The following is a 15738-nucleotide window of genomic DNA, read 5'->3' as shown; positions in this document are numbered from 1 at the left end:
CAGGATTGTAAGTTGGTGGTTGAAGATATCCCTCTAGTGGTGCGAGGGCTGTGCTTTGGCAAAGTGGGTGGGGTTATATCCTTCCTGTTTGGCCCTGTCCGGGGGTATCATCGGATGGGGCCACAGTGTCTCCTGACCCCTCCCGTCTCAGCCTCCAGTATTTATGCTGCAGTAGTTTGTGTCGGGGGCTAGGGTCAGTTGGTTATATCTGGAGTACGTCTCCTGTCTTATCCAGTGTCCTGTGTGAATTTAAGTATGCTCTCTCTAATTCTCTCCTTCCCTCTTTCTTTCTCTCTCTCGGAGGACCTGAGCCCTAAGACCATACGTCAGGACTACCGGGCATGATGACTCCTTGCTGTCCCCAGTCCACCTGGCCTTGCTGCTGTTCCAGTTTCAACTGTTCTGTCTGCAGTTATGGAACCCCTACCTGTCCCAGCCCTGCTGTTTTCAACTCTTAATGATCGGCTATGAAAAGCCAACTGACATTTATTCCTGATTATTATTTGACCATGCTTGTCATTTATGAACATCTTGGCCATGTTCTGTTATAATCTCCACCCGGCACAGCCTGAAGAGGACTGGCCACCCCTCATTGCCTGGTTCCCCTCTAGGTTTCTTCCTAGGTTTTGGCCTTTCTAGGGAGTTTTTCCTAGCCACCGTGCCTCTAAACCTGCATTGCTGGCTGTTTGGGGTTTTAGGCTGGGTTTCTGTACAGCACTTCGACATATTAGCTGATGTACGAAGGGCTATATAAAATAAACTTGATTTTGATTTGATGTCTTCACTATTATTCTACAATGTAGAAAATAGTAAAAATAAAGAACAACCCTTGAATGAGTAGGTGTTCTAAAACTTTTGTTTACATACTGTATTCTATTCAACTGTATTTTAGTCAATGCCACTCCGACATTGCTTATCCTAATATTTATATATTATTTAATAAATCCATTATTTTACTTTAGATTTGTGTGTATTGTTAGACATTACTGCACTTTTGGAGCTAGTAACACAAGCATTTTGCTACACTCGCAATAACATCTGCTAAATATGAGTGTGTGACCAATAACATTTGATTTATCTAGGCTCGGGGCCCTACTTTGTGTTTTTAAATAGTTCTTATATGTTGTGCCTTGTAAAGCTCTCTCTGTCAGCTCTACCTTCTTATCTAAGCATAACTCTTGATTGGTGTTTTTTTGTGTCTTGCACAGTTCTCTTCATATGCACATTTACATAATTCTTCTTGGTGTTTTTTATGTTTTGCCTTGTACAGCTCTCTTCATACATGTTTATCTAATGCCTACGGATAACTCCTTATGATTTATGAATATTTTTACTGTACCTTATGTAGCTCTTTCTTTTCATATGGCATTTCATGAATTTATCTAATCATACCTTAACTCATCTTAACTTGGCAAATGGTGTTAATAAAAACACTATGAAATTCCACTTTGTTGACATTTTCTTTGATAAGACGAGGAGGCATGGAGGCATGTCTAAGGGTTTCAAACGTGTTTTCAGATTGATTCTGGGTTTGGTTTTCAAGGGCACCAATTAAGAAAACAGTGTGGCACTTGATAAACAGTTGCCTTCCCTCTTGGTCTGTTAGAGACATTTTAGTGTTGAAGAACATTTATTTTAAATAGATTTAAGAAGGCATGATAACAGCACCTAGTGGATGCCTGTAATAATCAGGAACAGGCAAAGTTACATTACATTTCAAATGTTGAAACATTACAATTATTCAGATTAAACAGGAAACTATTATGCACACAGTATCTCATGTGAATGAAATGATAGTGTATAAAGTAACATTTCAGATGTATGAACATTCTCACTGCTTACTCGGCATCCTCATGGAGGATCTCACCCTGCATGTTAACAAGTGCTGCACAGATTCGAAGGACTTTGTCCATTTTGTGTGTCAGGTTGATATGAACAGTCTAGGAGAGGATTTGGAACACCTTGAGTTGTCTGATAACGCTCTCAACATGTATACACATATTAGCTATCCTTCTCGTGATTGTGACATCCTTTTCAGACAGCTGGCCTCCTTTCTGAGTGAAGGCTGGTATGGCAAGGTGAAGCCCCCGTCTTCCATAAAATCATCGCCAGGCCTAAGATATTTCAGGAAGCCAGAGTTTTGGGTGATGAACTTGTCACTGCATCTGCCTCCATATGCAGGAGAAATTAACATAACGAGTACACATGGAGCAATGGCAACCAAATACTTAAGAGTATTGCTGGAATAATAGTGACTGAATGACTGCCCTCTGGAATCAATATTGTGTGCTTTCTGAAGAGTGGTTTCAGAACAGTCGATGAAGCAAGTGGTGTTGGGGAACTTCTCTTTGAAGCACTGAGGCAATGTGTTCTGGATTGTCTCCCTCGGCAGCCATGGAATGTACATCTTCCTGTGCTCCATTGTGTCAATCCAGTAGGGAAGTATTCTGCTCACTACACCCTGGGACACAGCAAAGAGTTCAGCAAGATCACCCTGGAGTAGATTCAGCTTCATCAAGGTTATCAGTATTTGATCAGTGATATGCATTTTCAAGTTAGCCATGTAGAATTTCTGTGGAAATGCTACATGGTCAAAGAAAACACTAATAGGAAGGCCAGTATAAAATCCTGAGCTAGTATGATTCTTCAGGATGGTGTGGGTTAATGGCTCTGCACCACCACATTGGGTTTGTTCGTTGCAGGTGGGCTTGTTGACTGGTTCTCTTGACACGTAGCTGTGGTCAGTCAGTGCTAGAACCTCCCACTGAGTATCAGCATCTTTATGCTGCGGTGGCATTGGCACACTCAGATCAGACTCTTCATCTGTCAAACATGGGAGACCACAAGTTTAACAAAATAAAATACACAGACAGCCTTCAACATTTAAAAATTTAGCTAGTTAGACATATCATGAGCATCACCAGTGGCATGCCAGCAATGATGGGGATAATCATGGCATGGGGGAGACATAGTCAGACAGAAGTTGTTGAATAGCTAACAATGTAGAGACTAACTAGCTAGGCTAGTTAGCTAGCAACACTGTATCAGATGGGCTGCCCTCAAGCTACCTAGCTAAGTGAGTAAGCTAGGCAACAGTTAGATAGTTTACAGTATGTTAGGACTGAAGTGGCTACAAACTATAGTTTGTTAACAAGAAATTTGTGGAGTGGTTGACAAAACAGTTTTAATGACTCCAACCTAAGTGTATGTAAACTTCCGACTTCAACTGTATATATATTTTTTTACTGACAAACAAAATCAATCAATCCAACCTGTGCAGCAGCAATTTGATGAATGTAGACATCTGTTACAAAACACCAAAAAGTTTAATGACATTCAGAGATTGTCAAGCCTTCGATATCGGGTAAGCCTACAAATCAAATCTGATTTTATTTGTCACATGCGCCGAATACAACAGGTAGACCTTACTGTGAAATGCTTACTTACGAGCCCTTAACCAACAATGCAGCTCAAGAAATAGATTTAGGAAAATATATTTACTAAATAAAATAAAAGTAAAAAAATAGCACAATACCGGTACCAAGCCAATGTGCGGGGACACAGGTTAGTCGGGGGTCATTTGTACACGTAAGTAGGGGTAAAGTGACTATGCATAGATAATTAACAGCGAGGAGCAGCAGAGTAAAAACAAAGTGGGTGGGGGGTCCGGGTGGCCATTTGATTAATTGTTCAGCAGTCTTATGGCTTGGGGGTAGAAGCTGTTAAGGAGCCTTTTGGACCTAGACATGGCGCTCCGGTACCGCTTGCCGTGTGGTAGCAGAGAAAACAGTCTATGACTTTGGTGACTGGAGTCCTTGATTCTTTTTTGGGCCTTCCTCAAGGTATGGAGGGATGTGTATTCTGTTTGTCAAGATTGATATAGTCTATTTATTGTGGTGTTGAAAACACAAACCATGATATTGAAGTGCTCGAAGTTGGTATGTTTGTTTATTGTTTGTGGTGCATTGGCACATAACCCTGTTGGTGAATAATTCACTACATGACTAAAAGTATGTGGACACCTGCTCATTGATGTGACGTCCCTCCCACTCTGTCTTCTGGGATCTTGTTTGGTAGTCTGCTTGTTGCAGAAGGCTAGAGGGCAGAGCCGGGAGAATCGTCAGCTGATGTGGCGCACCTGGGCATGATTGGCCTGCAGGCTATAAAGGGTGGCCACATCAGTCAACACTTTCTTCCCTGTCTGGCAGACTGGCTTCCACCACCTTTTGGGTTTTTGGTTTGTTTTCCCCATAAAACGCCTGCGACATACACTAATGATCCTACAGATGTGCATAGCTTGTTATATTTTTGTATTTATTATTTTGTTTAATAAAGGTATTCCATTTTACATCTAAGTCATGTGTGCTCTCCCTTTGTTTTTATGAACTGTGAGCCAGGTCGTAACACACTGGGGGCTCTTCCAATTGGAGAATTTGGATATATGGTAGTTTTGGTAGTATGTTTTTATATTTGGAGAATTTGGTTTGGACTCCCTGTGCATAAGCTTTGAGCCCCGTGTAGTGGTAGTAATTGGTGCCAAATTCATCTGTGTTGCTGCAATTTTTAGAGCGCAATGAGGTACTATTTGTTTGGGAGCCTTTGTTAATGCCCACGTTTGGGAGTATCATGCATGATTTTTGTTTTTTCAGGGTTTTTCCTTGGTGGATGCTGGAAGGGAAGTAGCTTTTGTCCCCTGTGTTCATCTACAAATCCATTTGTTTGTGACTATTTCCAAATCATTGGGGTTTTGGGTGCTGGTGTAAGTGTTACATTGACTTGGTAAGGGTAGCAACTTGAGTTGGTAAGAGCCACACATCCCCTTGTAGGTTTCAGTGACTTCAAAAGGAGATGACTCATTAGTTCTCTCTCCAGTGTGTTGGAGACCGCGGGTAGCGTCAATTTGTGATAAATTGGCTCAGGAGCACTTCCTTGGATTCAGATCAGTCACTGGAATTCTGGTTGCATTTCTGTTTCCGATGGAACTAGTGCATAAATACCCCCTGCACATATCGGCATGAATACTAGGGTTGAGGTTAGATAGGTGTACTAGTTAGAATTGGGCCGGGGAGGTTCCATTCTGTCTTGGTTGTCCTTCACATTTATCAGTGTACACTATGCAGGCTTTTGTCTCAGTCTAAATTGGTAATTAAGTTGAGTTTATCATGGCTAGTAATGTAGACAAGTTTGAGTGACCGTCTGAAGCACTTTTAGAGCAGTGCACTAAAAAGCAGATGGCACAAATTGCTGAGCACTACAATATTGTATCGTAAACAATTGAAAGACATTATGAAGGCCAGTCTAAAAGCCAAACTAGTTGAAGGAATCCGAACTGTTCGAGATCCAATTTGTTACTTTCAGTTGCGTCACCAGGTTTAGCTGGTTTAAGTTTTAAGCAGCAAGATTTGTTAATTCTACAACTATAAAAAGAGCAGATTAAACAGAGTTGGCAAAAATGACATATGGAACAAGCTAGACCTAATCAGAGGGTAAGCTTAGGCAAGGGTCATCAGTTTCACCAGTAAAAAACTATCCAACTGAGGACATTGTAAGAAATGTAAGAAACATTTTCTTCTTTGTTTGAGCGAGTAGCAGAATCTAGAGAATGGTCTGATGCAGATCATACTTTAGCGCTACAGTGTGTGAACTGGTAAAGCTTGAGGCCCATTCAGCGTTAAGTTTAGCTGAGAGTTAGGTCTGTGAAACGGTGAAGACGGAAGTGTACAAGCCTACAAATTGGTCCCAGAGAATTATTGGCAGTGTTTTCACAATTGGAAAAGGTGACAAGCAAACCTATGTAGTATTTGCATGTCATTTAGTGTCTCAGTTGAATTGTTGGTGCTCTGCCTCAGAGGTAGACACCTTTGAGGAATTGTCTGATCTGGTGGTACTTGAGCAGTTTAACAATTCAGTACCAGAGCGTGTTGCAACATATTAAGTCAGCACAAGGTGAAATCTCCTAGTGAGGCAGCAGTTCTAGCAGATGAGTGTCTTGATCCATAAAAGCTTTTTTATGTATCCTGGTAGTCATACTGAACATGCCTGTAAAGAGTACTCTCCCGTCGCCAAACGTTTAAGGTTGGGAACAGATCAATGTTATCCTAATGTTGATTGTTGCAACGAGGTAGAAATGATCTAAACAGATTGTGTAACTACTGTCAAGGTCAGGAACACTGCAAAATTGAATGTCCTGTCCTTAAAGCAAACAATTCTGGTGGCAACTCAAAAGTTGTTTTCTGGCCTAGCTATGTCACTTAGTCCAAGTACTGTATATCAGCATGAGAAGCGTGCAGAACCTTTTGGCAAAGCCACTGCTTCTGACTATGCTGCATACATTTGAGTGTTACATCTCCCTGGTATGACGTGATGAGAAAGTGCCAGTCAAAATCTTGCGAGACACAGGCTCTGTGGAATCATTTGTTTGTGAATCCGTATTGTCTTCTGAGTCAGATACAGGTGAATCTATATTCATTTGTGGGATGGGGTTGTTCATTTTTCCTGTTCCTGTGAATACATTGCAACTTGACTCAGATCTTTTAAAAGGTTTGTGTTGGTGTGCGTCCTCATCTACCAGTTAAGGGTATTGATCTCATTCTGGGTAACCAGTTAGCTGGTGTACAGGTCTGGGCTGGGGTAACCATCACCTTGTGGTTACACAGCAAACCCCTGTTCTCCTTGCTCCCGAGGAGTCAGAACTCTCCAGATAGTCCAGTTATCTATCCGGCTTGTGCAACAACATGTGCCATGAGGTGTCAGTAACTGAACAAAATTGTCTGTTACAGAACCGTTTGACTTGCCTTTGCATTTCGTCTGTTTCTCATGATGACTTGGTGAAAGAACAGCAGGATGACCTGTCTTTGAAGGAGCTGTTTGACAGTGTTGCCACTGGGATAGAAGGGATAGATGGGATAGAAGGGATAGATGGGATCGAAGGGATAGATGGGATAGAAGGGATAGATGGGATAGAAGGGATAGATGGGATAGAAGGCTCTGCACAAGGTTACTCGCTTCAAAACAGTATGCTAGTTCGCAGGTGGGTGCCTCATGGGGAAAACTTTGTAGGTGATTCTATCATGCAGATTGTCGTGCCCTCTAAGATTCGCCAGACAGTGCTTTAAACCTCCCATGTTAATGTTGCTGGACATTTTGAAGTTAGAAAAACGTATGACCGTATGTTGCGTTACATTTTCTGGTCAAGGTTGAAACGTGACATTTTTGCTTACATTAAATCATGTCACACATGCTAGTTGACTGGTAAGCCAAATCAGTCAATTAAACCTGCTCCTCTGTATACTACTCCTGCCGTTGATCAGCCTTGTGAACATTTGGTCATTGCCTGTGTTGGTTCTTTACCCGCTCTAAGTCGGTCAGTAGCTATTTGCTTACAGTGCTGTGCCAATCAACCAGGTATCCTGCTTATCCACTATGCATAACTACTAAGTCTGTTGTGAAGGCTTTAAATCGCAGTTCATCTCTGTATTTGGCATTCCTAAGGTCATTCAGAGTGACCAAGGCTCTTATTTTACCTCCTACGTGTTTGCACAAGTGCTACAGCAGCATTGTCTAGCATAACCAGTCCTCTCGGTGTGCGTTAATGTTTTATCAAACAGTCTCTCCTGCATGCATACTGTACAGAGCTAGATTGTGATTGGGAGGTTTGCAATGGTTACTGTTAGCAGCTAGAGAAGTTGTCCAGGAGAGTATAGGATTTAGTCCAAATGATCTGGTTTTTGGCCATGCAGTGCGTGGCTCTGGCTATGTTGCAGGACAGCTGGGGAACAGTAGAGCATCGACTCCTGTTAAGTCAGGTGATAGTTCACTTAGTTGTTTCTGCATTCTCAGTTGCCCTAGACTACTTCTATCTAATATGTTGCATTATATTGGAATTTGCATGCTCTATTGGGGCATTTGGATGACGGTAAACATACTGAGTTGATTACATTTATTGAAATGTATCCTGCACTGTTTTCTGATACACCCTCTCATACTCATCTCATTGAGCATGATGTTCATGTTGGAGATGCTCAGCCAATAAGGCAGTGCTTCTACCGTGTATCTCCTGACAAGTGTAGGCACTTAGCTGCAGAAGTTAGTACATGTTGGATCACGATATTGCTGAACATTCTTGTTCCAGCTGGGCTTCACCTTGTCTGTTAGTCAAGAAGCCTGATGCATCTTTTAGGCCATGCACAGACTGTCGTAAAGTTAACCACATTACAAAGCCTGATTCCTTTCCTCTTCCTTGTATGGAAGATTATGTTGATCAAGTGGGTTCTGCAAAAATTGTGAGCAAGGTCGCTCTTCTAAAAGGGTACTGGCAGGTCCCCTTGTCTCCTAGAGCAAGGGAAATGTGTGCTTTCATCACAACTTCTTATACAGTTATGCCTTTTGGTTTTCGTAATGCACCTTCAACATTTCAGCGCCTCATTAACTGTCCGTGGTTTGGACGGATGTGTGGTGTACTTGGATGACATGGTCATTTATAGTGACACCTTGTCTCAGCATGTCCAATGTATACAAGCACTGTTTGATAGGTTGGCTTGGACCCATGTGACAGTTAATCTGGCCAAATGTGAGTTTGATAAAGCAACGGTCACTTAGGCTGACTGACCACTTTTCCCAGATATGGTTCGCCCAGTGCGTGCCAAAGTTGAAACTGTTGAGCAGTGTCCGCCACCAATGACTAAGGAGCTTATGCACTTTCTCAGTATGGTTGGTTATTATCGACGCTGCTGTAAGAACGTCTCCTCAGTGGTAGCACCCCCGGACCGACTTGCTTAAGGCTCATATTAAGTATATTTGGTCGGACAGATGTCAAGCAGCATTTGAGAATGTAAAGACGTGTTCTGCTCAGTGCTCGTTGCCCCTCGTTTGAATGACCCGTTCATACTCCATGTAGATGCTAGTAATGTAGGCCTTTGTGCGGTTCTGTTGCAGGCAGATGAGTTACTTCTCTAAGAAGTTTAATTCATACCAGCTCAATTATTCTGTGGTAGAGAAGTCATTGCGCTTATTTGGGCTCCAACATTTTGATGTGTATGTTGGTTCAGGTGGCACCTCTCATGGTGTACACAGATACTAATCCTCTGACGTTTCTGAGGTCCTTGCAGAACCCAAATCAGAGGCTTATGAGGTGGGCGCTGTTTTTGCAGCTGTACAATTTGGAAATTCACCCAATTAAGTGCAAAGAAAATGTCCTTGCCGACGACTTGTCCCGCGCCTCCATGCCGTAGTTTTGTTATTGTTTTGGATAGCTTGCTTGTGATCTCCTGTCTCCCACTTGCTTCCCCGGTTATTTCTCTACCTCTTAAAGTGCACCTTAGAAACTGAGGTTGCTGAGGTGGGAGAGGGAGGGGCGGCCTGGATGGCAGAGGTGGGTCAGGGGATACAGGTGGGCGTTTGTTTGGTTTGGTAATAATTGATGGAATAAGGCTTTTGGGGGGGGGGTGGGGGTGTTTCTGTTTTGTTTTTGTTTCAGGTTTGTGGTGGAATCCCTTTGTTAGGAACTATGAGCCAGGTCGTAACATTGAACATCTCATTCCAAAATCATAGGCATTAAAATGGAGTTGGCCACCCTCTTTGCTGCAATAACAGCCTCCAATCTTCTGGGAAGGATTTCCACTAGATGATGGAACATTTCTTCAGGGTCTTGCTTCCATTCAGCCACAAGGGCAATAGTGAGGTCTAGCACTGATGTTTGGCGATTAGGCCTGGCTCTCATTCGACGTTTCAAGTCATCCCTAAGGTGTTCGATGGGGCTGAGGTCAGGGCTCTGTGCAGGCCAGTCAAGTACTTCCACACGATCTCGATAGACAAACCGTTTCTGTATGGACTTTGCTTTCTTCATGGGGGCATTGTCATGCTGAAACAGGAAATTACCTTCCCTAACTGTTGCCACAAAGTTGGAAGCACAAAATCATCTAGAATGCCATTGTATGCTGTAGCGTTAAGATTTCCCTTCACTGGAACTGAGGGGCCTAGCCCGAACCATGAAAAACAGCCCCAGACCATTATTTCCTCCCCCATTAAACTTTACAGTTGGCACTATGTATTGGGGCAGGGAGCGTTCTCCTGGCATCCGCCTAAACAAGATTTGTCCGTCGGACTGCCAGATGGTGAAGCGTGATTCATCATGCCAGAGTCCAATGGTGGTGAGCTTTACACCACTCTAGCAGACGCTTGGCATTGCACTTGGTGATCCTAGGTTTGTGTACGGCTGCTCAGCTATGGAAACCCATTTCATGAAGCAGCATATGTTAGGAAGAACCCTACAGCCTTGGGCTTCTGTTGGGACTTTGCCCTGACGGAGAAAATTACCTGATCTGGAAAACAACCCTTAGTCTCCTATCTCCTAGTCACATCCACTAGCTGCCTAGCAGTGTTTTCCATAGCCCCTTTAGCGTTTTCATATCTGAAGGAAGTGGATAGGTGTCAACAAAAAGGTGGAAGGAAGCTCCCCTAAGTCCATTGGTAAGCTACAGGAGGAGGTTGTCTACGGTTCAAGGCACATTATTCAAATCATGCTCCATATATTAGGGCATATCAGCGACTGCTATCTAGCTCAAACTCAAATTCATCTCTATGTCCAGTGACTATGATTAAATCTGACAGCTAACTGTTTTATGTGCTCAGATCAGCGTTTATTTGCAGGTCAGGGAATTGTTTTAAGAGTAATTTCATAATCGAACAATTTTGAGTCATAACATTCCTGTTACATTCTGTATATACTGATTGCCGGGGCATATCTGCAGGAAGCAGATTTACAAATCCAAACCCAATTGCAAATGCATGCACTCAGGAGTGTGGTAAAGTGAAAGCAATTCACAATGTATGCCAAACACCCTGATATATCAGAGGCAATATTTAATATAACACGCTACCTGTGATCGCCCAGGGCTAGATAATTAGATTAACTTCTATCTCCCACATTTCCCTCTACACTATTGATGCAAGGGAGTGAGGAGGAAGCAGCTAAGGGGGATGGGTGGGATGGCAGTGGGGTCTGAATCTATATAGAAAATATTTTATAGGGGGAATTTAAACGACATGAGTGCATTACCATCATTCTGAGAGAAATGTCTGTTAAACGAGTGAATACTTCAAGCCCCAGAAAGAAAATGAGAATGTTAAGGCGGTTTGTATTTGTTTTTAGAAACAAAAGATGGAACGGCCTCGAAGACTAAAGCCACTTTGAAGAAATGACAGATTTGAGATAATACAGTACATTTATAGTTTCCTTGGTGTCTGTCTTTCAATCCATAAATACACAACAATAATACCCTAAAGGCAACATGTCAATACAAAATGTTACTTTTCTCAACTTGCCATCTGATATCAACTTTCCTTCATCTGCAGTTCAAACTGTCACAAAATGACATCAACACTTGACAAAATATAGCCTTTGAATAAAACATCACACCTTTAATATATTTAATTGGATAGCTGGTGGTCCCTTTCTTAATGATTACATTGTCTAGACAAAAAGCGAAGTAACACTGCACTCTAAATGAATATCACCCTTAGGGCAGTACATGTTTCTTTCCAAATGAAGACACACTGGTTGGTGCTGCTGTTGTACTCTGCTGTTGTACTCTGCTGTTGTACTCTGCTGTTGTACTCTGCTGTTGTACTCTGCTGTTGTACTCTGCTGTTGTACTCTGCTGTTGTACTCTGCTGTTGTACTCTGCTGTTGTACTCTGCTGTTGTACTCTGCTGTTGTACTCTGCTGTTGTACTCTGCTGTTGTACTCTGCTGTTGTACTCTGCTGTTGTACTCTGCTGTTGTACTCTGCTGTTGTACTCTGCTGTTGTACTCTGCTGTTGTACTCTGTCACATCAAACAGATAATGCTTTTGTATTCAAATGGCATATACAGAGCAAAGCATGACCGACACCAATCCTCACCGGCGGCCATCTTAAAGGAGATAACTTGCCCCCTGTCATTGCCCTGTGGCTCGCTGGTACACCCATTCTAACTGGATGAAAATGAATCTACCAAAGTCAATTCTGGTTCTACCTCCACGTAAGAGCAGCTCCCGCTTAGCCCAGTCAAAGCTCTTCTCGGTCCTGCCACCAATGGAGGAACACACTTCCCCCTAAAGTCAGGGCAGCAGAGTCCCTGCCCATCTTCCGAAAACGTCTGAAACCCTACCTCTTTGAAGATTATCTCAAAAAACTCACGGCTCCCCGCTACAGATGCACAAAGTTCAGGCCCCAAAACATGCTAACCTCTTACCATTACCAATAACAGGGAAAGTTAGCATTAATGTAGAAGTGTTCAGAAACATATTCAATTCTTATTTACAATAAAAGTGACTCCAAAAAGGCACAATACATGATTTACCATTAATTTCAATTGGGCACAGCATTATCCAAAAACAAACTGCAAATGCATCCAACAAGTTTGTATAGTCACAAACTTGATGTGGTCATTGACTGCTAGGAATATGGGACCAAATACTAAACATTTTACTAAATATAATACACTATAAGTGAATTTGTCCAAATGCTTATGACACCTTCAAATGGAGGGACTGGATACATAAAGTACTTTCATTTCTAAACGGTAAAACAGATAAATATGAAAATATCCTCCAATAAAAAGGTGACATTCTGTACTGTCGACTTCATATACAATATTTGATCTCAAATCCAAAATGCTGGAGTCTAGACCCACATTAAAAGTTTTAACTTCACTGTACATTCCTCAGAATTGAAAGTAGATGCATAGAGAAAAGCTGTGCCATCATACATTGAAACCATACACAGCAGAAGTCTTTTGTCTGAAAAAAATCCATCACTTCGAGGAGGATACAACAAGCATGGCACAAAATGAGATATTAGGAATAAGTTATTGCCTCCTTTTATCCAACTTTCTTACTCTTTCAGGTTCCTAGCCACCCACATGATCAAGGTATCCTTGTCTTAGGAAACATAATGAAGCACATACTTGAAAAATAACAACAGAAATTACAACCAAACACATTTATTTATCCGGGCGTTAATTAGGATCAGTTCTCTGAACTTGTCAAAAACACGCATACTGCTACATGCAACAAATAGGCTCTGAACAAAATGATGGACTTACATGTTATGATACCTTAGCTTGGCTGTAATATTGTGACATGAATGAGACTTTCCTCTGCTTGGACTAATACAGTCACTCACACAATCTTTATAGAGTGGGAGAAAGCTGTTCAGACTGTGTGGCCATAATTGGCAGAGATGGGAGCGGCCATATCAGTCAGATCGACAAGAGTCAGGAGGGGGAGACAGCGTTGATCAGCTAGTCGTCTGGACTGCTTAGACTAGCAGCTATTATCATCACTGTTATAACTGGACAGGGCTATGATTGAAATGCACTTTCTTGCCATGTTATGTGTCAGAGAATGGGTAGATCAGTGAACAAGTTAATGAGAGGTAAGAGTTAATGTGTATGTGTGTTCGAGGTCGACCGATTAATCGGAATGGCCGATTAATTAGGGCCGATATCAAGTTTTGTGTATTGCATTTTTACTTTCTTCTCCAACACTTAGTTTTTGCATTATTTAAACCATAGCCCTGCACATTTGTGGCCTGCTGGAGGTCATTTTGCAGGGCTCTGGCAGTGCTCCTCATTGCACAAAGGTGGAGGTAGCGGCCCTGCTGCTGGGTTGTTGCCCTCCTACGGCCTCCTCAACGTCTCCTGATGTACTGGCCTGTCTCCTGGTAGCGCCTCCATGCTCTGGACACTACGCTGACAGACACAGCAAACCTTTTTGCCACAGCTCGCATTGATGTGCCATCCTGGATGAGCTGCACTACCTGAGCCACTTGTGTGGGTTGTAGACTCCGTCTCATGCTACCACTAGAGTGAAAGCACCGCCAGCATTCAAAAGGGACCAAAACATCAGCCAGGAAGCATAGGAACTGAGAAGTGGTCTGTGGTCAACACCTGCAGAATAACTCCTATATTGGGGGTGTCTTGCTAATTGCCTATAATTTCCACCTTTTGTCTATTCCATTTGCACAACAGCATGTGAAACTTATTGTCAATCAGTGTTGCTTCCTAAGTGGACAGTTTGATTTCACAGAAGTGTGATTGACTTGGAGTTACATTGTGTTGTTTAAGTGTTCCCTTTATTTTTTTGAGCAGTGTATATATATATTATTATTAAATTTTTTAATTGGCCGATTAATCGGCATCGGCTTTTTTGGTCCTCCAATAATCGGTATCGGCGTTGAAAAATCATAATCGGTCGACCTCTAATGTGTGTGTATGAGTTCCTGTCTCATTGTCTTTGATTATGGCAGCGTCCCCCTGCAGCCTAACATTTGTCTTTGTTATCAGCCATACACTGGGGCTTTGAGAGGGCTGACAGTGTTGTCTGTTACAGCACTGGGGGATTCCTCCCCAGCCAGCTGCACTGTGCTATGTGAGAGCTGCCGGTACACATAAGATGTTCCACTGTGTAGATATCTCACTCACCAGCACTGATAAAAGGAAACACTGCTTTTTCATGATGTTGACACGTCCTCTGAGATTTCTCTCTGGAATAGTCCCGAGAATTCAAACCGCCAAGTTCTCATTAAGATTATTTTTGTGAGCAGGGACTGATGAGAACAAATGTCCCAGAATCCAACTTGGATGCATTGGTTTTGGAAATGTGTATTCTGACTTTAACCATACAAGAGAATAAAAAACGAACAAAAAGGGTCCGTAGAGTTACTTTACCACACAAACCAGTCTGTTTCTGTTTGAGCCTTGTCTTTGTCATGCAACCCAAGCTACAAACAAAGTGGTAGAAATAAAGGTAAAAATAGTCCCAACACATTCACCAAGTGGCAGCACAGTTGGCATAACCCTCTTGGGAAAGCTCCTGCTATCTAACTTCTGTACATCCCAATAGCCAGAGCCACATGCCACAAAGTACAGCACAGCAGTGATATGACTTGGATTACATCCCTCGTGGTACACAGCAGTGAAATGGAGGACATATAGTCCTCTGGGGGAGAACTTACCGGAAGGTCATCTGGAAGACCTGTCCCAGGTTGACTTGCTGGCTCTTGTTGTTGTAGCCATGCAGCATCTCCCCAAACAGGGTGTCATTGAAGCGGACATCCTGTCTCTGGCACTTTGGCCCCTCACAGTTCTCTTTCTGGAGAACACATGAGCGTCCGTCTGACCCCAGCTTGTACTCCTGCACACACCTGAGTGGGGAGGGGAATTCAGGTGTCAATGGACATGCATAAAAACATAGTGTATACATTCAGGTACTGTACACACGGTAATACATGCACACACACGCCAGCACACACACGCCCGCATACACACACACACACACACACACAGTAGAGAAAGTGTACCCAACTCATAGAAATAATAGATTGAAGGAGTGTGTATGGTTTAGCGGTCTAATATTTCAAATGAAAGCCCTTATGTAAGCAGAGCAAACATTTAAACCCGGACTTGTCTGCATTAAAGACAAACTGTCGTTGGAGTTGCACATTCAGCATTTTCTACTTCAGAAATGGCTGAGATGCACAAACCTAATGCTAATGAAACGCACAGAAACACACAGGCAGTCTCGTGAATTAGCCTATAGTAGAATACCATATCCGCGTTCTATACTGTACTCTGCCAACGCGGAGGTGAAAATGAGGATCAATCCCACAGTTGAGATCTGTGAATGAGGATCAATCTTGCAGTAGAGTTGTGTAACAGTTGTTTCAAACAGTTGTTTTGGCCATGTGTTTAGGAAAA

At 42.5% G+C, this 15738-nt stretch overlaps 1 protein-coding gene across 4 annotated transcripts in view; it reads right to left on the bottom strand.

Annotated features, from left to right (window-relative positions):
* The window catches only part of LOC129864123 (astrotactin-2-like), a 485619-nt gene that overhangs the window by 158012 nt on the left and 311869 nt on the right, over nt 1-15738 (bottom strand). For all 4 annotated transcript variants that reach the window (XM_055936744.1, XM_055936743.1, XM_055936745.1 and 1 more), the window contains one exon: nt 14997-15185. In XM_055936744.1, the coding sequence (XP_055792719.1) occupies nt 14997-15185 (189 nt within the window). The remainder of the gene's footprint in view (nt 1-14996; nt 15186-15738) is intronic.

Source organism: Salvelinus fontinalis, chromosome 10 (genome assembly GCF_029448725.1).
Source record: "Salvelinus fontinalis isolate EN_2023a chromosome 10, ASM2944872v1, whole genome shotgun sequence".
NCBI lineage: Eukaryota > Metazoa > Chordata > Actinopteri > Salmoniformes > Salmonidae > Salvelinus > Salvelinus fontinalis.
Note: the sequence above shows the minus strand (reverse complement) of the source record. Positions and strands in the feature narration are given on the sequence as shown.